Raw genomic sequence first — 22,105 nt, 5'->3', positions numbered from 1 at the left:
TACCATTATTCAGGAAGGGAGCAAGAGATCAACCAAAAAAAACTACAGGCCAGTCAGTTTAACATTGGTGTTGGTATTGGAAGCAATTCTAAGAAATAGAATAAGAGGATTGGAGAGGATAGGATTAATCAAGAGCAGTGAGCATGGTTTTGTTAAGGGGGAGTCAGGTCAGACTAACTTCATTGAACTTTTCAAGATGTGACCAAGTATGTAAATTAGGGCATGCTTTTGATGTAGTCTACTTGGGCTTCAGCAAGGCTTTTGATAAAGTCCCACATGGGAGATTGATCGCGAATACAAGAGCCCATAGGATCCACAATTGGCTGATTAGCAGGATACAGAGGGTAATAGTTGAGAGGTGTTTTTCAAACTGGAAGTCTATGTCCAGTGGGATTCTACAGGGGTCACTATTGGGACATTACTGGTTTGTGGTTTATATTAGTTTAAACTAATGTGGCAGGGGATAAGAACCAAATGAGGAGGTTAGTGGACAGTCAGGAGGTAGTCTCGAGGCTGTAGTGCTGGAAAAGCATAGCATGTCAGGCAGCATCTGAGGGGCAGAAGAATCAATATTTTATGTTTGTGGTTTATATAAGTGATTTAGACTTGAATGTGGAAGAATGATCAGTGAGTTTGCAGAAGGTACACAAGTTGTTCGGGTGATAAATAGTATGGGGGATAGCCTTAGATTACAGGAGGCTATAAACAGATTGGGTAATCAGTGGCAAATTGAATTCAATCACATAAATGTGAGGTACTGCACTTGGGTAGGACAACCAAGGTAAGGGAATGCACAGTAGTAACCTGACTGAGGATCAGAAGGATCTTGGGATGCAGAGACCCTTAAAATATAAGAATAGTTGGATGAAGTGGTTTAGAAGGCATATGGTGTACTTGACTTTATTAGTCGAGGCATAGAGTTTAAGAGCAGGGAGGTTATGCAGGGAACTGTATAAAATGTTGATGTGTATAATACTGGAATCCACATTCCAAGAGGATGTGATGGCAGAGGAGATTTGCCAGGTTGTTGCTTGGGTGGCTGAGTTTCAGTTATAAAGAAAGTTTGCACAGACTATGGTTGTTTTCTGTAGAGCAGAAGATATTCAGAGGGGACGTGATTAAGATGTATAAAATTTTAAGGGGTCGAGATGGAACCTTAATAAATGACTGGGGGACATAGTTTTAAGAGGAGATATGAGGATAATCATTTTCACCTCAAGGATGGTGGTAACTTAGAATTCTCAGCCTATAAGAAACAGAGTTAAAAAATCACAGAACACCAAGTTATAGTCCAATAGGTTTATTTGGAAGCACTCGCTTTCGGAGCGCTGCTCCTTCATCAGATGAACAACCACCTGATGAAGGAGCAGAGCTCTGAAAGCTAGTGCTTTCAAATAAACCTGTTGGACTATAAACAGGTGTTGTCTGATTTTTAATTTTGTCCACCCCAGTCCAACACCGGCTCCTCCAAATTATAATAAACAGAAACTTGTGTAACTTTTAAAAAGTATTTCAAAATGTCCTAATGATGCCGAGGCATACAAGGCGATGGATCAAGTGCTGGAAAATGTGATTAGAATAGTTTGATCATTTTTGAATAGCCAGATGTGATGGGCTAAAGGGCCTTTGTCTGTGCTATAGATCTCTGTGACTCGATGAAAGATTGCTGACCTCTTTATGACCACCTTGAGCTGTCAATCAAACAATAAATTCACTGGAGGTGCACTGTAAATCATATGGAAGTTGTGAAAGCAGTCAAGCAGCACTAATCTTGTAATGAGAGCCCTCAGGCCTTGTTATTAACCATTTATTAAAATTATAAGCTGGCGTTTCTTTCAACATTAGGCTCGTGTTCCTAAAGTTTAAAGAGCATGAGATTGAAATGACTTGGCAACTCCACAGATTGTATCTACTTCACATACAAATTTATTTATAATCTTAATTTCAATAGTCTATCTGTATCTCTCTGAAATGCTACCTGACGTCTTTCAAAAGGCTAACATGATATCTCCAAAAGGGTACATTACCTCTCCAAGTTAATCCAGGAAGTCTAGACATTTTACTGAAATACCCACAAATCGTGCTTCTGAAACCACTGTAATGAAAATTATTTCCTCATCAAGGCACTTTTGAATATACGTCTGCCACTATGAATTGCAGTCGTGTGAATCACCTCCAACTTTGTTGTTCATCCCCAGCCTCTTACTCACTGTCGATGGTGCTGAGTGGGACTTCCAGATGCTGGGCTCTGGCATAGCATCAGGGCTGATTCCTGATGAAGGGTTCCTCCCGAAACGTTGATTTTCCTGCTCCTCAATGCTGCCTGACCCACTGTGCATTTCCAGCACCACTGTAATCTTGATTACAATAGTAGTTGCCAGTGCAGGTTGAGATATAGCATTGAAGTGCAGAGGCATCCTATGAGTGGATCAGTGATGTGCCATAGCATTAATAGGTGGCCAATGTATTGCATTTGGTTGGTGACCATGGAGTGTGTGTTGAGATGTCAATGCCTGCTATTATATGGAAGCTGTTTAGAGTAAGTGGTAACATGAATATGCCAGGTATGACGATGCTAGTGTTTTAAGCAGTTATTTTGCCTTTTTTTAAAAAGAGAGGTCTTAAGACACATGTGAAGAGTTGTCTACTTGGCAAGCCAGTAAAACAAACAGCTTGTGAGATCTTGGGTTTTTTTAAAAAGTTGGAATAATATAAGTAGCTTGGATGGGTGTCGCCAGCTCTCATCATCCAGGATTTCTGGTATATTTTTGAGTTTTTAGGTACAGCTTTCAGCAGTTCCTTTTGGAGTCTCAACAGGACAGAAGCTGCTGGAGTTTTGAAGTAAAAGCTATCCTTTCCCTCTCTCGGTTACAGCTAGAAGCTGGACTTTCTCTCTGTTGCTGGGTCACCTGTGAAACAAATCTATTTGACAGAATTTGCCTTTTTGCCAAGGAGTTTGTTTATAAGATGTTCTTATAGTGGGACAGTTAATTAGTAATAGTTAGTGTATCTATTATTTGGTTACATTTTCCAATAGAGCTCTTCTTTTGTGTGTTGTATTTTAACTATATCTATTTAAATAAATTGTGTTTTGTTTAATGTGGAATAGTTTGACCAGTTACATTGCTTCTGGAACATAACACTTTACATTTGCCTTTAAAATAAGTAGTTGTTTGGATCCAGGTTACCTTCTTAAAATATTTTGAGGGGGTCTGGTCTGGCTCATAACGCCAGCTAATTACTCCGGTGTCCATATCGGGTTTTCTCAATGTCTAGCCTGTTAGGTCAATTTGGCAAGATCAAAAGCTAGCAAGGCAGTTTGTGGCATTAATAATGCATTAAACAGGCTCCAATCCCCATGACCTGACTGCTGTCAAGTGAGAAACTCATCATGTTGCTTGTGAGAAGCATTAAAGATGGAGCAAGATTCTCCTGATGCTGAGATCAGCTTTGCTCAGCCTTTTGCCCAATTCTGTCGCAATCCTTGCCATAACCCATTTTAGATTCCACCCAGCATTTACCATAGAAGAGGATGCTTATATGGTATTAATAGTAGAAATGATGTTAAGGATAATGAATGGGGTAAAAAGTGAAAGTTGGAAATGTTGGTTTAGCTTAGACGGTACAAATTGCCTTTTGCAGATGACTTATATCTTAGGTATCTAAAATAGTTGCATGGTCAGGAAATAGCAAAACAGCTTTCCATATTCTTCCAAAATTTGCTAGTTATGGGGAAAGGGGTAGCACGGTGGCTCAGTGGTTAGCACTGCTGCCTCACAGCACCAGAGTCCCAGGTTCAATTCCAGCCTTGGGTGACCGTCTGTGTGGAATTTACACATTCTCCCCGTGTCTGCGTGGGTTTCCTCCGAGTACTCCGGTTTCCTCCCACAGTCCAAAGATGTGCAGGTCAGGTGGATTGGCCATGCTAAATTGCCCGTAGTGTTAGGTGCATTAGTCAGAGGGGAATGGGTCTGGGTGGGTTACTCTATGGAGGGTCAGTGTGGACTGGTTGAGCCGAAGGGCCTGTTTCCACTCTCTGGGGAATCTAATTTAAAAGCACTCGAGGAATTGGAAATTGGCAAATATGACATCCCCTTATTTAAAATAAGTTGTAATTTAAAATAAGCTGATAAATTTAAAACCATTGGTGGTAATTGGAAAGAATAACCTGGGAAAAATATTTAATAGGTTCTTGGAGATGTGTGAGTTAATTAAGGACAGTTAGTGTACACTTTTAAAAGCAGCTTTTCTTTCACTAACCTAATTGAGTTGTTTGATGACATATTGTAGAACACTCATGAAAGAAATATACTGGATGATATCTGTCTAGATTTAAAGCATTAATTACCACAGAAAAGGCTGGTTAGCAAAAGTGAGACTGATGTCAATGTGGGATAAATAAGTCCAAAAAATGGTGGGTCATGGTAAATTAACGTTTAAGATGGACAGCTCTATTCTTCAAGGGCCAGTTCTTAGCTATAGTATACTTTGATCTATATAAAGGATTTTTTTTTAATGTGAGGACAAACACATGAACAAGGAACAAGAATAGGCATTTGGTCCTTCAAACCTACTCTGCTGTTCAATAAAATCATGGTTACTCCGATCTTGACCTTAACTCAAAGTTCTTGCATTTACCTGATGATCTTTCATCTCTTGATAAGCAAGAATATATTTACCTCTGCCTTAAAAATATTTAAAGATTCTCCATTCATTGCCTTCAGTTTTAATTGGGTATCTCTTTATTTTTAAACTATATCCCCCAGTTCTAACCTCTCCCACAAGAGGAAACATGCTTTCAATCTATCAAGCCCTTCTGGAAAAACTCAGCATCTGTGAAGAGAAAGCAGAAGGAACGTTTTAAGTCCAATGATCCTTATTCAGGATATTCTATGTGTCAATTAAATCACTTCCAACTCTTTTAAACACCAGAGGATACAGGCCTAACCTGTCTCACCTTTCTTCCTGAGGAAATCCACTCAGTTCAGGTATTAATCTAATCAACCTTTTCTGAATTGTTTCAATACATAAACATCTTTCTATAAGTACAGTGACCAATTCTGTACAAATTACTCCAAATGTGGTCTCACCTATGTCTTTTATATTTCACAAATAATCTCCTTACTTTTGCATTCAATTCCCTTCACAATAAACCATGATATTCTAGCTTTTCTAATTACTTGCTGTCCCTGCATACTAACCTTGTTATTCATGCATGAGAACACCCATAGTTTGCTGTATCTCAGAGCTCTGCAGTCTTGTATCATTTGGATAAAATGATTCTTTCTTTTATTATCTTGCCAAAATAAACAAACTTTTATGTATATTGTGTGTATTGTTAATACACAAATTAATGTTTTTCCACATTGTTCATTATTTATCAAATCTTTGACCACTCACTTAACATATTTATATCTCTTTGCAGGCTCTTTGTGTCCTCTTCACAACACATGTTTCTTTGTGTCATCAGCAAATTTAGCTAACATTCCTTCAATTCTTTCATTCAAATCATTTGGATAAATTGTAAAAGAATTGAGGCCTCAGTGCCAACCCTATTGGTACACTTCTTGCTAGCCTGGAAAAGTTTATTCCTACTCTATTCTTCCTGTTAGCAAGCCAATCTTCTATCCATGCCAGTATGTTCCTCTCTATATCACAAGCTTTTATTGTCAATAACCTTTGATATAGCACCTTATCAAATGTTTTCTAGAAATCTAAATCAATACATCCCCCTTATCTACAGCATAATTTGCTTCTTTAAGGAAGTCTGTTAAATTAAATCAAAATTTCCTTTTGACAAAACCATGTTGGCTCTGCCTGATTACCTTGTACTTATCCAAGTGCCCTGTTATAATGTCTTTAATAGTAGCTTCTAACATTTTTCCTGACAGATGTTAAGCTGACTGGTCTATAATTTCCTGCTTTCTGCTTCCCTCACTTTTTGAATAAAGGAATTAGATTAACTTTTTTTCAATCTAAAGGAATCTCCCCTGAAGGACAAGTGTTAGGTAACAACTATCAATTTAACTCCCACAGGTGAGATAACACAATCCAATCTCAATCTGACAAAGTGACCAAGAGCAAGTATCCAGGCCTTCACACTGGCAATCCAAATCACCAGAAACTACCAGCAAATCAGAGACTGGCAGACAGTAAGACCTGAAGTCTACTAGTTCTAAATCTATTCCTCAGGGGATCTGATGAAGGGATGGTAATTCTTTTTTGTTCTTGTCACAGGATGGGTGTCATGGAGAGAGGGCCATCAGAGGCAACAAGATGGCTGTCAGAGCCACCACTTTGATTCCTATCCAGCGCTCCTATTTCCTCAAGATGTAAGAAATTGGTAGACCCTCCATATCCTAGCGGGTAGGTCATGATGGTTTTGCAATCAGGAGATTAGCCATCTTTATGCCTGCCATATCCATTTATTGGCCACCAAAGGACCTTATTTGCTGACAAGTCAAGATGGCTGCCCTCTACTTTCTCGTCTGACACTTAATTGCTGAAGTGCTGGTGTGGGGAGGTAGGTGGTGAATATTTCTTTTTGGCCAGCTCTCCCCATTATTTCCCTTCTTGCCATCACTCTCACTGCCTTCAAATAGGGGAAAACTACGGTCACAGTAAAATTTGGAAATTTGCTGGTGATACCAATTTTGAGGAGGGCAAACAGAGAAGAGCCTACAACTCGAGCAGACAAATGGCAGATGAAAGTTCATCCAGAAAAGTGAATGATGGTGAAAATGGACAGATATAGTAGTGGGAGTCAACAATCCCAAAGAGTGTGAGGGGCAAAAGGACCTGAAGTTGCAAGTATATAGATCTTCAGGATATTTTGGGAGAAAAGTTAGCAAAGCATATGAAATATAAGGCATCACAGTAGAAATATTGTGTACAAAACAGGGATTTTATGCTGAACATTTATAAAGTTTTGGTTAGGATTCAAGTTGAGCATTATGTTCAGTTTTTGTCACCACATTTTAAGAAAAATGTGAGGAGTCTTATGAGGGTGTAGAAGCGATTGCAGGAAACTTGATAGGACTTTGATAGATTATGACCCAGATTTTAATAATGTGGACAAAGAAAAGCTATTCATATTTGCTGATGTTACAAGGAGCAGGGAGCATGGATCAAAGTTTTAATCAAAGTTGTTGGGGTTAAGAAGCAGAAATTTATTGTGCACTGACTGTGCGGAAATAATCAGTGATTTCATCAGGTGGATAGGCCCGAGAAGGAAATTAATTTGCATGGCTATGGTGATAGAGGGATTAACTGGTTTTCTAAAGAATACATAGACTGAGGGATTTCAGGGAGTGAGCTGATGAAGGGATATAGCAGGTGAGGAATGAGATGGGAGCAGGATGAGGGGTGAGGAAGTAATTAGATTCATAGATTCATACAGCACAGAAAAAGCCCTTTGGCACATTGAGTCTGCACCGACATAACTACCACTAAAAGTGTGTTAATCCCAGTTTCCTGCATTGTTCCAAATCCATGAATGTTCTGATATTTGAAGTTAAAAATCGCACAACACCAGGTTATAGTCCAACAGGTTTAATTGGAAGCACTAGCTTTTGGAGCGACGCTCCTTCATCAGGTGACAGTGGAGGGCTCGATCATAACACAGAATTTATAGCAAAAATTTGTAGTGTGATGTAACTGAAATTATATATCACAGCCTGATATTTGAAGTACTCATTCAAATATTTTTTGAAGACTGTAAGGTTTCCAGCCTCCACTACTTTCCCAGGCAGTGAATTCTAGATTTTTATCACCTGATGAGTGAAAAGGATTTTTTCCCCAAATCCCCACTGAGTCTCCTGCCCCTTATCCTAATACTATGTCCTCTTGTGATTAACCCCACAATCAAGGGAAACAACTATTCTCTGGTTACCCTGTCCGTACCCCTCATAAACTTATATGCTTCAATCATGTCCACCCCACCCCCCAACTCCCAGTCTTTTCTGCTCGAAAGAAAACAATCAAAGCCTACCTTGTCTCCTTACACCTCAATTTCTAAATTGCAGGCAACATCCTTGTAAAACTTCTCTGTGCCACATCCCCCTTCTATCAGATCCTTCCTGTAATGCGGTGGCCAGAACTGCACCTGGTACTCTAGTTGTGGCCTGACCAATGCTCTGTGCAACATTACCTCCTTACTGTTATACTCTATGCCACAACTGATGAAAGCAAGTATCTCATATGCCTTCTTAACTGTCCTATTCACGCACTCTGCCAACTTCAGGGATCTATGGACAAGCACTCTAAGCTCCCTCCATTCTTCAAAGCTACCTAGTGACCTGCCATTCATTAAGTACTCCTTCATCTTGTTTCCTCCAAAATGCATCACCTCACACTTATCAGGTTTAAATGCCATCTGCCACTGTTCTGCCCATCTGACCAACCCATCTATATCTCGCTATAACCTACAAACATCTTCCTCATTGTTAACCATTCAACCAATCTTGGTGTCTTCAGCAGATTTGCTGAACAGTCTCCCCATATTTTCACCATATCATGCATGTGCACAACAAACAATGAGAATCCTCAGTACTGACCTTTGTGATACAGTTTGACACAAGCCAGTTTTCCCATCCATCTTAATAAGTTTCCCTCCATTCCATGTGCTTTAACCTTCTCAATCAGTCTTCCATTTGGGATCTGGACAAAAAACTTTGCTAAAATCTATACAAATTACATCAACTAACTAACTAGAATCAATTCATTTCTTCAGAATTCTCTCCAATAGTTTCCTTAACGCTGACATGAGAAGCACCGGCCTGTAATTTCACGGTTCATTTCTTGGAATCTGCGTCCAGTTCTGGTCACCCTATTATAAGAAAGATGTGGATGCTTTGGAGCGGATTCAGAGGAGGTTTACCAGGATGCTGCCTGGACTGGAGGGCTTATCTTATGAGGAGAGGTTGACTGAGCTTGGACTTTTTTCATTGGAGAAAAGGAGGAGAAGAGGGGACCTAATTGAGGTATACAAGATAATGAGAGGCATAGATAGAGTCGATAGCCAGAGACTATTTCCCAGGGCAGAAATGACTAGCACGAGGGGTCATAGTTTTAAGCTGGTTGGAGGAAAGTATAGAGGGGATGTCAGAGGCGGGTTCTTTACACAGAGAGTTGTGAGAGCATGGAATGTGTTGCCAGCAGCAGTTGTGGAGGCAGGGTCATTGGGGACATTTAAGAGACTCCTCGACATACATATGGTCACAGAAATTTGAGGGTGCATACATGAGGATCAGTGGTCAGCACAACATCGTAGGCTGAAGGGCCTGTTCTGTGCTGTACTGTTCTATGTTCTATGTTCTATGTCCCTCCCCCACCCCTTAAAAGGTAGATGCATATTAGCTATCTTTCAGTAGTGTTGGGGGCAGATGGGGAGCGGGCAGGGGGAGGTTTTGGATGGGGCTTGGGATGGGCAGGGGGGTAGTGTTTGACTGAGTTTGGGGGGTGGTGTTGGACTGGGTTGGGGGTCGACGGCGGGGGGGTGCGGTGTTGGATGGGGTTTGGGGTGGGCGGGGGCGGTGTTGGACGGAGTTTGGGGTTGGGGGTCAGCAGGGGAGGGTGGTATTGGACAGGGGTTTGGGGGCCAGCAGGGGAGGGTGGTGTTGGTTGGGGTTTGGGGTGGCGGTGAAGGGTGGCGTTGGATGGGGTTTGGGGGTGGGCGGGGAGGGCAGTGTTGGATGAGGTTTGGGGTGTGGGTGGGGGAGGGCGGTGTTGGATGGGGTTTGGGGTGGGCAGGTGAGGGCGATGTTGGATGGGGTTTGGGGGTGGGTGGGGGAGGGCAGTGTTGGATGGGGTTTGGCGTGTGGGTCGGGGAGGGCAGTGTTGGACGGGGTTTGGGGTGGCAGAGAGGGCGGTGTTGAACGGGGTTTGGGGGTGGCGGGGAAGGAGGTGTTAGATGGCGTTTGGGGGTGGCGGGGAGGGCAATGTTGGATGGGGTTTGGGGAGTGGGCTGGGAGGGCGGTCTTGGATGGGGTTTGGGGGGTTGGGGGGGGTCGTGTTGGACAGAGTTCGGGGTGTGGGTGGGGGAGGGAGGTGTTGGATGGGGTTTGGGGGGTGGGTGGGGGAGGGCAGTGTTGGATGGAGTTTGGGGTATGGGTGGGGGAGGGCAGTGTTGGATGGGGTTTGGGAGGTGGGTGGGAGAGGGAGGTGTTGGATGGGGTTTGGGGAGTGACGGGGAGGACGGTGTTGGATGGGGTTTGGGGAGTGGCGGGGAGGGCAGTGCTGGACGGGGTTTGGGGGGTGGGCAGTGGAGGGTGGGGTTGGATGGCATTTGGGGGTGGCGGGGAGGGCGGTGTTTGATGGGGTTTGGGGAGTGGGCGGGGGCAGGCTGTGTTGGATGGGGTTTGGGGAGTGGCGGGGAGGGTGGTGTTGAACGTGGTTTGGGGGTGGGTGGGGAGGGCGGTGTTTGATGGGGTTTGGGGGTGGGTGGGGGCAGGCGGTGATGGATGGGGTTTGGGGAGTGGCGGGGAGGGTGGCGTTGGATGGGGTTTGCGGGGTGAGCAGGGGAGGGCGGTTTTGGATGGGGTTTGGGGGGTGGGTGGGTGAGGGCAGTGTTGGATGGGGTTTGGGGTGTGGGTGGGGGAGGGCAGTGTTGGACGGGGTTTGGGGGTGGCAGAGAGGGCAGTGTTGGACAGGGTTTGGGGGTGGGCATGGGTGGGCGGTGTTGGATAGGGTTTGGGGGTGGTGGGGAGGGTGGAGTTGGACGGGGTTTAGGGGTGGCGGGGGAGGGCAGTGTTGGACGGGGTTTGGGGGGTGGGTAGGGGAGGGCAGTGTTGGATGCGTTTTGGGGTGTGGGTGGGGCAAGGCGGTGTCGGACGGGGTTTGAGGATGGCAGGGAGGGCGGTGTTGGCCGGGGTTTGGGGTTGGCGGGGGAGGGCGGTGTTGGATGGGGTTTGGGGTGTGGGTGTGGGCGGGTGGTGTTGGATGGGGTTTGGGGGGTGGCGGGGAGGGCGGAGTTGGACGGGGTTTGGGGGGTGGGTGGGGGATGGTGGTGTTGGACGGGGTTTGGGGGGTGGGCAGGGGATGGCGGCATTGGATGGGGCTTGGGGGTGGGCGGGGGAGGGCAGTGTTGGATGGGGTTTGGCATGTGGGTCGGGGAGGGCGGTCTTTGACGGGGTTTGGGGTGGCAGGGAGGGCAGTGTTGGACAGGGTTTGGGGTGGCGGGGGAGGGAGGTGTTAGACGGGGTTTGGGGGTGGCGGGGAGGGCAGTGTTGGATGGGGTTTGGGGGGTGGTTGGGGGAGCGCCGTGTTGGACAGAGTTAGTGGTGTGGGTGGGGGAGGGAGGTGTTGGATGGGGTTTGGGTGGTGGGTGGGGGAGGGCAGTGTTGGATGGAGTTTGGGGTATGGATGGGGGAGGGCGGTGTTGGATGGGGTTTGGGGTGTGGCGGTGAGGGCAGTGTTGGATGGGGTTTGGGGGGTGGGCAGGGGAGGGCGGTGTTGGACGGGGTTTGGGGGGTGGGTGGTGGAGGGCAGTGTTTGACGGGGTTTGGGGGGTGGGCGGGGGCAGGTGGTGTTGGATGAGGTTTCGGGAATGGCGGGGAGAGCGGTGTTTGACGGGGTTTGGGGGGTGGGCAGGGGAGGGCGGTTTTGGGTGGGGTTTGGGGTGTGGGTGGCGGAGGGCAGTGTTGGACGGGGTTTGGGGGTGGCGGGGAGGGTGGTGTTGGATGGGGTTTGGGGGTGGGCATGGGTGGGCAGTGTTGGATGGGGTTTGGGGGGTGGTGGGGGAGGGCGGAGTTGGACGGGGTTTGGGGGAGGTGGGGGAGGGCGGTGTTGGATGGGGTTTGGGGGGTGAGTAAGGGAGAGCAGTGTTGGATGTGGTTTGGGGTGTGGGCGGGGAAGGGCTGTGTTGGATGGGGTTTGGGGGTGGGCGGGGAGGGCAGTGTTGGATGGGGTTTGGGGTATGGGCGGGGTAGGGCTGTGTTGGACGGGGTTTGGGGGTGGGCCGGGAAGGGCGGTGTTGGATGGGGTTTGGGGTATGGGCGGGGAAGGGCTGTGTTGGATGGGGTTTGGGGGTGGGCCGGGAAGGGCGGTGTTGGATGGGGTTTGGGGGTGGGTGGGGGAGGGAGGTGTTGGATGGGGTTTGGCGTGTGGGTCGGGGAGGGCGGTGCTGGATGGGGTTTGGGGTATGGGCGGGGAAGGGCTGTGTTGGATGGGGTTTGGGGGTGGGCCGGGAAGGGCGGTGTTGGATGGGGTTTGGGGGTGGGCGGGGAGGGCAGAGTTGGATGGGGTTTGGGGTATGGGCGGGGAAGGGCTGTGTTGGATGGGGTTTGGGGGTGGGCGGGGAGGGCAGAGTTGGATGGGGTTTGGGTGTATGGGCGGGGAAGGGCTGTGTTGGATGGGGTTTGGGGGTGGGCCGGGAAGGGCGGTGTTGGATGGGGTTTGGGGGTGGGTGGGGGAGGGAGGTGTTGGATGGGGTTTGGCGTGTGGGTCGGGGAGGGCGGTGCTGGATGGGGTTTGGGGGTGGCAGGGAGGGTGGTGTTGGACGGGGGTTTGGGGGTGGCGGGGGAGGGAGGTGTTGGATGGTGTTTGGGGGTGGGCGGGGAGGGCAGTGTTGGATGTGGTTTGGGGTGTGGGTGGGGGAGAGCAGTGTTGGACGGGGTTTGGGGGTGGCGGGGGAGGGAGGTGTTGGATGGTGTTTGGGGTGGTGGGGGAGGGAGGTGTTGGATGGGGTTTGGGGGTGGGCGGGGAGGACAGTGTTGGATGGGGTTTGGGGTGTGGGTGGGGGAGAGCGGTGTTGGACGCGGTTTGGGGGTGGGCAGGAGAGGGCTGTGTTGGATGGGGTTTGGGGGTGGGTGGGGGAGGGCAGTGTTGGATGGGGTTTGGGGGTGGCAGGGAGGGCGGTGTTTGATGGGTTTGGCAGTGGCGGGGAGGGAGGTGTTAGAAGGGGTTTGGGGGTGGCGGGGAGGGCAATGTTGGATGGGGTTTGCGGGTGGCGGGGATGGTGGTGTTGGACGGGGTTTGGGGAGTGGATAGGGGAGGGCGGTCTTGTATGGGGTTTGGGGGGCGGGTGGGGGAGGGCCATGTTGGACAGAGTTAGGGGTGTGGGTGGGGGAGGGAGGTGTTGAATGGGGTTTGGGGGGTGGGTGCGGGAGGGCAGTGTTGGATGGAGTTTGGGGTATGGGTGGGGGAGGGCGGTGTTGGATGGGGTTTGAGGGTGGGCGGGGGCGGGAGGTATTGGATGGGGTTTGGGGAGTGGCGGGGAGGGTTGTGTTGGACGGGGTTTGGGGGGTGGCAGGGAGGGTGGTGTTTGACGGGGTTTGGTGGGTGGGTGGGGGAGGGCGGTGTTGGACGGGGTTTGGTGGGTGGGTGGGGGAGGGCAGTATTGGTTTGGGTTTGCGGGGTGAGCAGGGGAGGGCGGTGTTGGACGGGGTTTAGGGGGTGGCTGGGGGAGGGCCTTGTTGGATGGGGTTTGGGGGTGGCAGGGGAGGGCAGTGTTGGATGGGGTTTGGGGGATGGGTGGGGGAGGGCGGTGTTCGATGGGGTTTGCGGAGTGGGTGGGGGAGGGCGTTGTTGGATGGGGTTTGGGAGCGTGGTGTTGGATGGGGTTTGTGGGGTGGGTGGGGAAGGGCGCTGTTGGAGGGGGTTTGGGGGTTCGATTGGTGCAGTGTTGGATGGAGTTGGGGATTGGCGGGTGAGGCCGGTGTTGGATGGAGTTTGGGGTGTGGGCGGGGAGGGCGGTGTTGGATGAGGTTTGGGGGGCGGCGGTGTTGGATGAGGTTTGGGGAGTGGGCGGGGGAGGGCGGTCTTGGATGGGGTTTGGGGGATGGGTGGGAGAGGGTGGTGTTGGACAGGGTTAGGGGTGTGGGTGGGGGAGGGAGGTGTTGAATTGTGTTTGGGGTGGGTGGGGGAGGGCTGTGTTGGACAGGGTTTGGGGAGTGGACGGGGGAAGGCGGTGTTGGATGGGGTTTGGGGGTGGGTGGGGGAGAGCGTTGTTGGACGGGGTTTGGGGGTGGCGGGGGAGGGAGGTGTTGGATGGCGTTTGGGGTGGCGGGGGAGGGAGGTGTTGGATGGGGTTTGGGGTGTGGGTGGGGGAGAGCGGTGTTGGATGGGGTTTGGGGGTGGGTGGGGGAGGGCAGTGTTGGATGGGGTTTGGCATGTGGGTCGGGGAGGGCGGTGTTGGACGGGGTTTGGGGTGGGGAGGAGGGAGGTGTTAGAAGGGGTTTGGGGGTGGTGGGGTGGGCAGTGTTGGACGGGGTTTGGGGGTGGGCAGGAGAGGGCGGTGTTGGACGGGGTTTGGGGAGTGGATAGGGGAGGGCGGTCTTGTATGGGGTTTGGGGGGTGGGTGGGGGAGGGCTGTGTTGGACAGAGTTAGGGGTGTGGGTGGGGGAGGGAGGTGTTGAATGGGGTTTGGGGGGTGGGTGGGGGAGGGCAGTGTTGGATGGAGTTTGGGGTATGGGTCGGGGAGGGCGGTGTTGGATGGGGTTTGGGGAGTGGTGGGGAGGGTGGTGTTGGACGGGGTTTGGGGGGTGGGCAGGGGAGGGCGGTGTTGGACTGGGTTTGGGGGGGGTGGGGGAGGGCGGTGTGGGACAGGGTTTGGGGGGTGGCGGGGAGGGTGGTGTTTGACGGGGTTTGGTGGGTGGGTGGGGGAGGGCGGTGTTGGACAGGGTTTGGGGTGTGGGTGGGAGAGGGCAGTATTGGTTTGGGTTTGCGGGGTGAGCAGGGGAGGGCGGTGTTGGACGGGGTTTGGGGGGTGGCTGGGGGAGGGCCTTGTTGGATGGGGTTTGAGGGTGGCAGGGGAGGGCAGTGTTGGATGGGGTTTGGGGGATGGGTGGCGGAGGGCGGTGTTCGATGGGGTTTGCGGAGTGGGTGGGGGAGGGCGGTGTTGGATGGGGTTTGGGGTGGTGGGGGAGCGTGGTGTTGGATGGGGTTTGTGGGGTGGGTGGGGAAGGGCGCTGTTGGAGGGGGTTTGGGGGTTCGATTGGGGCAATGTTGGATGGAGTTGGGGGGTGGCGGGTGAGGCCGGTGTTGGATGGAGTTTGGGGTGTGGGTGTGGGAGAGTGGTGTTGGATGGGGTTTGGGGGGTGGGTGGAGGGCGGTGTTGGATGGGGTTTGGGGTGTGGGCGGGGAAGGTTGTGTTGGATGGGGTTTGGGGTTGGGGGAGCGCGGTGTTGGACAGCGTTTGTGGCTGGGTGGGGAAGTGTGCTGTTGGACGGGGTTTGGGTGGTGGATGGGGGCAGTGTTGGATGGGGTTTGGGGGATGGCGAGTGAGGCCGTTGTTGGAAGGAGTTTGGGGTGTGGGTGTGGGAGGGCGGTGTTGGATGGGGTTTGGGGGGGTGGGTGGAGGGCGGTGTTGGATGGGGTTTGGGGTGTGGGCGGGGAAGGTGGTGTTGGATGGGGTTTGGGGGGTGGGTGTGGGCGGGCGGTGTTGGACGGGGTTAGGGGTGTGGGTGGGGGAGGGAGGTGTTGGATGGGGTTTGGGGGTGGGTGGGGGAGGATGGTGATGGACGGGGTTTGGGGTGTGGGTGGGTGAGGGCGGTGTTGGATTAGGTTTGGGGGGTGGCGGGGGTAGGGCCGTGTTGGACAGAGTTAGGGGTGTTGGTGGGGGAGGGAGGTGTTGGATGGGGTTTGGGGAGTGGCGGGAAGGGCGGTGTTGATGGGGTTTGGGGAGTGGCGGTGTGGGCGGTGATGGATGGGATTTGGGGAGTGTGCGGTGACGGCAGTGTTGGATGGGGTTTGGGGGGTGGGCAGGGGAGGGCGGTGTTGGACGGGATTTGGGGAGTGGCAGGAGAGGGCGGTGTTGGATGGCATTTGGGGGGTGGCGGGGAGGGCGGCGTTTGATGGGGTTTGGGGGGTGGTTGGGGGAGGGTAGTGTTGGACAGGGTTTGGGGGGTGGCGGGGAGGGTGGTGTTTGACGGGGTTTGGTGGGTGGGTGGGGGAGGGCGGTGTTGGATGGGGTTTGGGGTGTAGGTGGGAGAGGGCAGTATTGGTTTGGGTTTGCGGGGTGAGCAGGGGAGGGCGGTGTTGGACGGGGTTTGGGGGGTGGCTGGGGGAGGGCCTTGTTGGATGGGGTTTGGGGGTGGCAGGGGAGGGCAGTGTTGGATGGGGTTTGAGGGTGGCAGGGGAGGGCAGTGTTGCATGGGGTTTGGGGTGGTGGGGGAGCGTGGTGTTGGATGGGGTTTGTGGGGTGGGTGGGGAAGGGCGCTGTTGGAGGGGGTTTGTGGGTTCGATTGGGGCAGTGTTGGATGGAGTTGGGGGGGTGGCAGGTGAGGCCGGTGTTGGATGGAGTTTGGGGTGTGGGTGTGGGAGGGTGGTGTTGGACAGGGTTTGGGGTGTGGGTGGGAGAGGGCAGTATTGGTTTGGGTTTGCGGGGTGAGCAGGGGAGGGCGGTGTTGGACAGGGTTTGGGGGGTGGCTGGGGGAGGGCCTTGTTGGATGGGGTTTGAGGGTGGCAGGGGAGGGCAGTGTTGGATGGGGTTTGGGGGATGGGTGGCGGAGGGCGGTGTTCGATGGGGTTTGCGGAGTGGGTGGGGGAGGGCGGTGTTGGATGGGGTTTGGGGTGGTGGGGGAGCGTGGTGTTGGATGGGGTTTGTGGGGTGGGTGGGGAAGGGCGCTGTTGGAGGGGGTTTGGGGGTTCGATTGGGGCAATGTTGGATGGAGTTGGGGGGTGGCGGGTGAGGCCGGTGTTGGATGGAGTTTGGGGTGTGGGTGTGGGAGGGTGGTGTTGGATGGGGTTTGGGGGGTGGGTGGAGTGCGGTGTTGGATGGGGTTTGGGGTGTGGGCGGGGAAGGTTGTGTTGGATGGGGTTTGGGGTTGGGGGAGCGCGGTGTTGGACAGCATTTGTGGCTGGGTGGGGAAGTGCGCTGTTGGACGGGGTTTGGGTGGTGGATGGGGGCAGTGTTGGATGGGGTTTGGGGGATGGCGAGTGAGGCCGTTGTTGGATGGAGTTTGGGGTGTGGGTGTGGGAGGGCGGTGTTGGATGGGGTTTGGGGGGGTGGGTGGAGGGCGGTGTTGGATGGGGTTTGGGGTGTGGGCGGGCAAGGTGGTGTTGGATGGGGTTTGGGGGGTGGGTGTGGGCGGGCGGTGTTGGACGGGGTTAGGGGTGTGGGTGGGGGAGGGAGGTGTTGGATGGGGTTTGGGGGTGGGTGGGGGAGGATGGTGATGGACGGGGTTTGGGGTGTGGGTGGGTGAGGGCGGTGTTGGATTAGGTTTGGGGGGTGGCGGGGGTAGGGCCGTGTTGGACAGAGTTAGGGGTGTTGGTGGGGGAGGGAGGTGTTGGATGGGGTTTGGGGAGTGGCGGGAAGGGCGGTGTTGATGGGGTTTGGGGAGTGGCGGTGTGGGCGGTGATGGATGGGATTTGGGGAGTGTGCGGTGACGGCAGTGTTGGATGGGGTTTGGGGGGTGGGCAGGGGAGGGCGGTGTTGGACGGGATTTGGGGGGTGGCAGGAGAGGGCGGTGTTGGATGGCATTTGGGGGGTGGCGGGGAGGGCGGCGTTTGACGGGGTTTGGGGGGTGGTTGGGGGAGGGTGGTGTTGGACAGGGTTTGGGGGGTGGCGGGGAGGGTGGTGTTTGACGGGGTTTGGTGGGTGGGTGGGGGAGGGCGGTGTTGGATGGGGTTTGGGGTGTGGGTGGGAGAGGGCAGTATTGGTTTGGGTTTGCGGGGTGAGCAGGGGAGGGCGGTGTTGGACGGGGTTTGGGGGGTGGATGGGGGAGGGCCTTGTTGGATGGGGTTTGGGGGTGGCAGGGGAGGGCAGTGTTGGATGGGGTTTGGGGGGTGGGTGTGGGTGGGCGCTGTTGGAGGGGGTTTGGGGTGTGGGTGGGGGAGGGAGGTGTTGGATGGGGTTTGGGGGTGGGTGGGGGAGGGCAGTGTTGGATGGAGTTTGGGGTATGGGTGGGGGAGGATGGTGATGGACGGGGTTTGGGTATGGGTGGGTGAGGGCGGTCTTGGATGGGGTTTGGGGGATGGGTGGGGGAGGGTGGTGTTGGATGGGGTTAGGGGTGTGGGTGAGGGAGGGAGGTGTTGGATGGGGTTTGGGGGTGGGTGGGGGAGGGCAGTGTTGATGGGGTTTGGGGAGTGGGTGGGGGAGGGAGGTGTTGGATGGGGTTTGGGGGTGGGTGGGGGAGGGCAGTGTTGGATGGAGTTTGGGGTATGGGTGGGGGAGGATGGTGATGGACGGGGTTTGGGGTGTGGGTGGGTGAGGGCGGTGTTGGATTAGGTTTGGGGGTGGCGGGGGTAGGGCCGTGTTGGACAGAGTTAGGGGTGTTGGTTGGGGAGGGAGGTGTTGATGGGGTTTGGGGAGTGGCGGTGAGGGCGGTGTTGGATGGGGTTTGGGGTGTGGGTGGGGAAGGTGGTGTTGGATGGGGTCTGGGGGGTGGGTGTGGGCAGGCGGTGTTGGATGAGGTTTGGGGGGTGGCGGTGTTGGATGGGGTTTGGGGAGTGGGCGGGGGAGGGCGGTCTTGGATGGGGTTTGGGGGATGGGAGGGGAGGGCGGTGTTGGACGGGGTTAGGGGTGTGGGTGGGGGAGGGAGGTGTTGGATGGGGTTTGGGGGTGGTTGGGGGAGGGCAGTGTTGGATGGAGTTTGGGGTATGGGTGGGGGAGGATGGTGATGGACGGGGTTTGGGGTGTGGGTGGGTGAGGGCGGTGTTGGATTAGGTTTGGGGGGTGGCGGGGGATGGCAGTGTTGGATGGCGTTTGTGGGGTGGGTGGGGAGGGAGCTGTTGGACGGGGTTTAAGGAGTGGGTTGGAGGGCAGTGTTTGATGAGGTTTGGGGTGGCGGGTAAGGGTGGCGGGTAAGGGCGGTGTTGGATGGGGTTTGGGGGTGTGGGCGTGGAGGGTGGTGTTGGATGGGGTTTGGGGGTGTGGGCGGGGAGGGTGGTGTTGGATGGGGTTTGGTGGGTGGGTGGGGGAGGGTGGTGTTGGATGGGGTTTGGGGGATGTGTGGGGGCGGTGTTGGATGTGGTTTGGGGGGTGTGTGGGGGTGGTGTTGGATGGGGTTTGGGGGTGTGGGCGGGGAGGGTGGTGTTGGATGGGGTTTGGGGTATGGGTGGGGGAGGGTGGTGTTGGATGGGGTTTGGTGGGTGGGTGGGGGAGGGTGGTGTTGTATGGGGTTTGGGGGGTGGATGGAGGGCGGTGTTGGATGGGGTTTGGGGGGTGGTTGGAAGGCGGTGTTGGATGGGGTTTGGGGGGTAGGTGGAGGGCGGTGTTGGATGGGTTTTGGGGTGTGGTTGGGGGACGGTGTTGAGGGCGGCTGAGGGCTCGCACACGCCGTGCTTGTAGCCTCCTGAACAGGGAGCAAACTTAATAGAAAACTCTGAGCCCCAGAGGAAAGGCATTGAATCGATTAACTGCGTAATCAATTATCTGAATGAAATAATGCCTGCCCACCTCGTTCAGATAATCAAGGTTCCTCAGTAATTGAGATGATTATAATATTTTTTTGATACAGATTCAAAAGATAACTATTATCAGTGTACATCACCCGAGAGTCCATGTATGTACCCTTTTACAATTTTCAAGCTTTGATGTGGACATCTAGCTGAAAGCTTTACCTATTTGCATTGTCATTTTTAATCTAATTACAAAAAGGCAACATTACTCACCTGATATACTGTTTGCTTTTCTGAAATTTTTTACTCAGAAACTTCAATCCCTTGAGACTTGGAAAAGTTGAGTAAGACACAACAGTAGAGTATTTGATCTCTTCACATGGAACTGGACAGTTGAAACTGTGTGCACCTGCTTTGCAAAGTCCCTTTTTTTCAATATAATCTTGAATATAAAAGAGATATGGCAAAATGTTTATTTTTAATGAGTTGCTGATATTCATAACACAAAATTCAAATTGCTTCAAATTTGTTCAAAAACGTTTTTAAGCTGTGTTCAACTTTTTAAAAATATGCTATTATATGAAAGATGAAATCTCAAATCTCAATTTGCCAAAGCTAAATATTTGAACTTAGTCACAAAAGAAAATTTAGCCCAGGTTTATTCTGAAGGTTTATGCTGAAACTGTCCTTGGAGCAGCTCTCACTGCACCACTGCACTTGCTACAGAAAGCATATTAACTGGAAAAAAAAACATGCTCAGTGTTAAAAGACTGAGGCTAGACAATCACATAGTTCGTCCCAAGTCTCATTTCATTATTTGGGACTTCAAAAGGCAACTTCCTATTGCAAGCCATCAAATCTTGGTCAAGTATTGAATAGGCTTCCTTAATCCCTATTACTTTGCTGATTCAAAGTATTGCTTTTCTTCAAAAATTCAATTTTAGTTCCATTTGAGAAGAAAGTGCATAGCATCTCTTTGATCAAAATGGTCAAGTATTGGATAATAAATCCCTGATACTTTCATTAAAACTTAAATAAATTAGAAAAGTACTGATTTGGAAATGCCGGTGTTGGACTGGGGTGTACTAAGTTAAAAATCACCTGATGAAGGAGCGTCGCTCCGAAAGCTAGTGTGCTTCCAATTAAACCTGTTGGTCTATAACCTGATGTTGTGTGATTTTTAACTTAGAAAAGTACATTTGCTTACTCATTAGGATATTTACTTAACAAGATTCTCCAAACAACAAAATATTAGAAGAGTGATCTTTAATTTTGAGCACAAGTCATTTTCCTCCTTTTATGAATATTTATTCATGTATGGATGTAATTAACTTTACCATTATCGCATCTTCCCCAAATCTCTGACTTCACAAATTTAGGCTGCTTAGAGGTTTCTCTCCCTTTGAATTTGCAATATCAAAGGTAACAATGTTGAAGGCTGTTAACTTAGATTTTGTTCCTGACACTGTGAAGTCTGAAATTTCATTTAAACAGGAAGACATTTAATTGCTTGGATTTCCTTTGTGCAGGATGTATTTCCTTTATGTAACATCTGAAATAATTTTAATTTTATGAATTTTCTTCATAGAGAATGACTGGGATACTGAAATAGGCACTTTATTTTTGTGGTTTCCTGGATCTCTGAACCAGGCAATTTCATCTTGGCCATCTCCTCTTAGCAGTAGCTTCCACAGAGTTGTATGGATCACATCTTCTATCTGCTTTAGCAGAATATTGTTTTCAATCTGCTGGTAAATCTGTGCTGAAACTGCAGAGAATCTTTTCTTCAACTTGCTGCTTAATTTGAAGTCAAGATTAGAGTAGCGCTGGAAAAGCACAGCAGGTCAGGCAGCATCCGAGGAGCAGGAAAATCAATGTTTCAGGCAAAAGTGAAGGGTTTTTGCCTGAAACATTGATTTTTCTGCTCCTCAGATGCTGACTTTTCCAGCACTACTCTAATCTTGACTCTAATCTTCAACATCTGCAGTACCCACTATCAGCTGCATAACTTGGATGCTTTAACATTGGGTCTTCGGATTTTTCTTGGGAAGAAAGAATTTCATTTCCTTGTTTGTGAACGTATGTCTTCCAAATCACTTTTGAATCTGATATTGCTGTTCAGTAGTAATATTAGATAATAGTTGTATTCATTAATACTTGTTCAACAAGCTGTGTTGCATCAGTTCAAAATTTATCCACGAGCTCACATAGGGTATAGTGCTACCTGACCATTTGGTTGCTTATGTTCTCTCACAGACCTTGCTTATTCTTGCAGTTCTGGTAACCATGTACAGTTGCAGGTTTCCATCTTGCTTACAGTAGGACAGAAGTTTCTTATGCCAATCTAGCTAAGTTCAGTGGCCTGTGTTCTTTTTGCTTTCTACCATGAATATCGGGATCCCTTTACAAACTTTGCCAGTTGCCCTTTGACCAATTGTTTCTTGTTTGGCTGTTCAGTAACTAAACTTCTTTGACCTGGTATTTCCTGAGTGATTCTGCACTGACCATTTATTCACTTTAACTTGTTTGACTCTATGACTCTTTCTGCCGTTGGAAGATGATTAAGGTCAAAATACATATTGATACTCAAAAACGAGAAGCCTTGATTGTGAAAGTATTCTCTATTTGATGCCCCTTGTGTTAAAGAGTTGCTGATTGCAAACTTTTGACCTTAAATGTTAGATCTCCTGAACCATGTAGTTGCACTGCTGTTGGCTGCAGACATTGTTTCTTCAACCACGATGCATCACCTGACAATATGTTGACACCTCCGTCTCCCCACCTCCCACTTTATCAAGCTTAAAATTAGTGAGCCATTTATTGACAT

General features: G+C 51.0%; 1 protein-coding gene across 1 annotated transcript in view; it reads right to left on the bottom strand.

Annotated features, from left to right (window-relative positions):
- Positions 1 to 22,105, bottom strand: part of LOC140485461 (acid-sensing ion channel 5-like) — a 227,722-nt gene that overhangs the window by 50,464 nt on the left and 155,153 nt on the right. Inside the window, exon 7 of the mRNA XM_072583664.1 lies at positions 19,552 to 19,720. Within this exon, the coding sequence (XP_072439765.1) occupies positions 19,552 to 19,720 (169 nt within the window). The remainder of the gene's footprint in view (positions 1 to 19,551; positions 19,721 to 22,105) is intronic.

Source organism: Chiloscyllium punctatum, chromosome 14 (assembly GCF_047496795.1).
Source record: "Chiloscyllium punctatum isolate Juve2018m chromosome 14, sChiPun1.3, whole genome shotgun sequence".
Taxonomy (NCBI): domain Eukaryota; kingdom Metazoa; phylum Chordata; class Chondrichthyes; order Orectolobiformes; family Hemiscylliidae; genus Chiloscyllium; species Chiloscyllium punctatum.
Note: the sequence above shows the minus strand (reverse complement) of the source record. Positions and strands in the feature narration are given on the sequence as shown.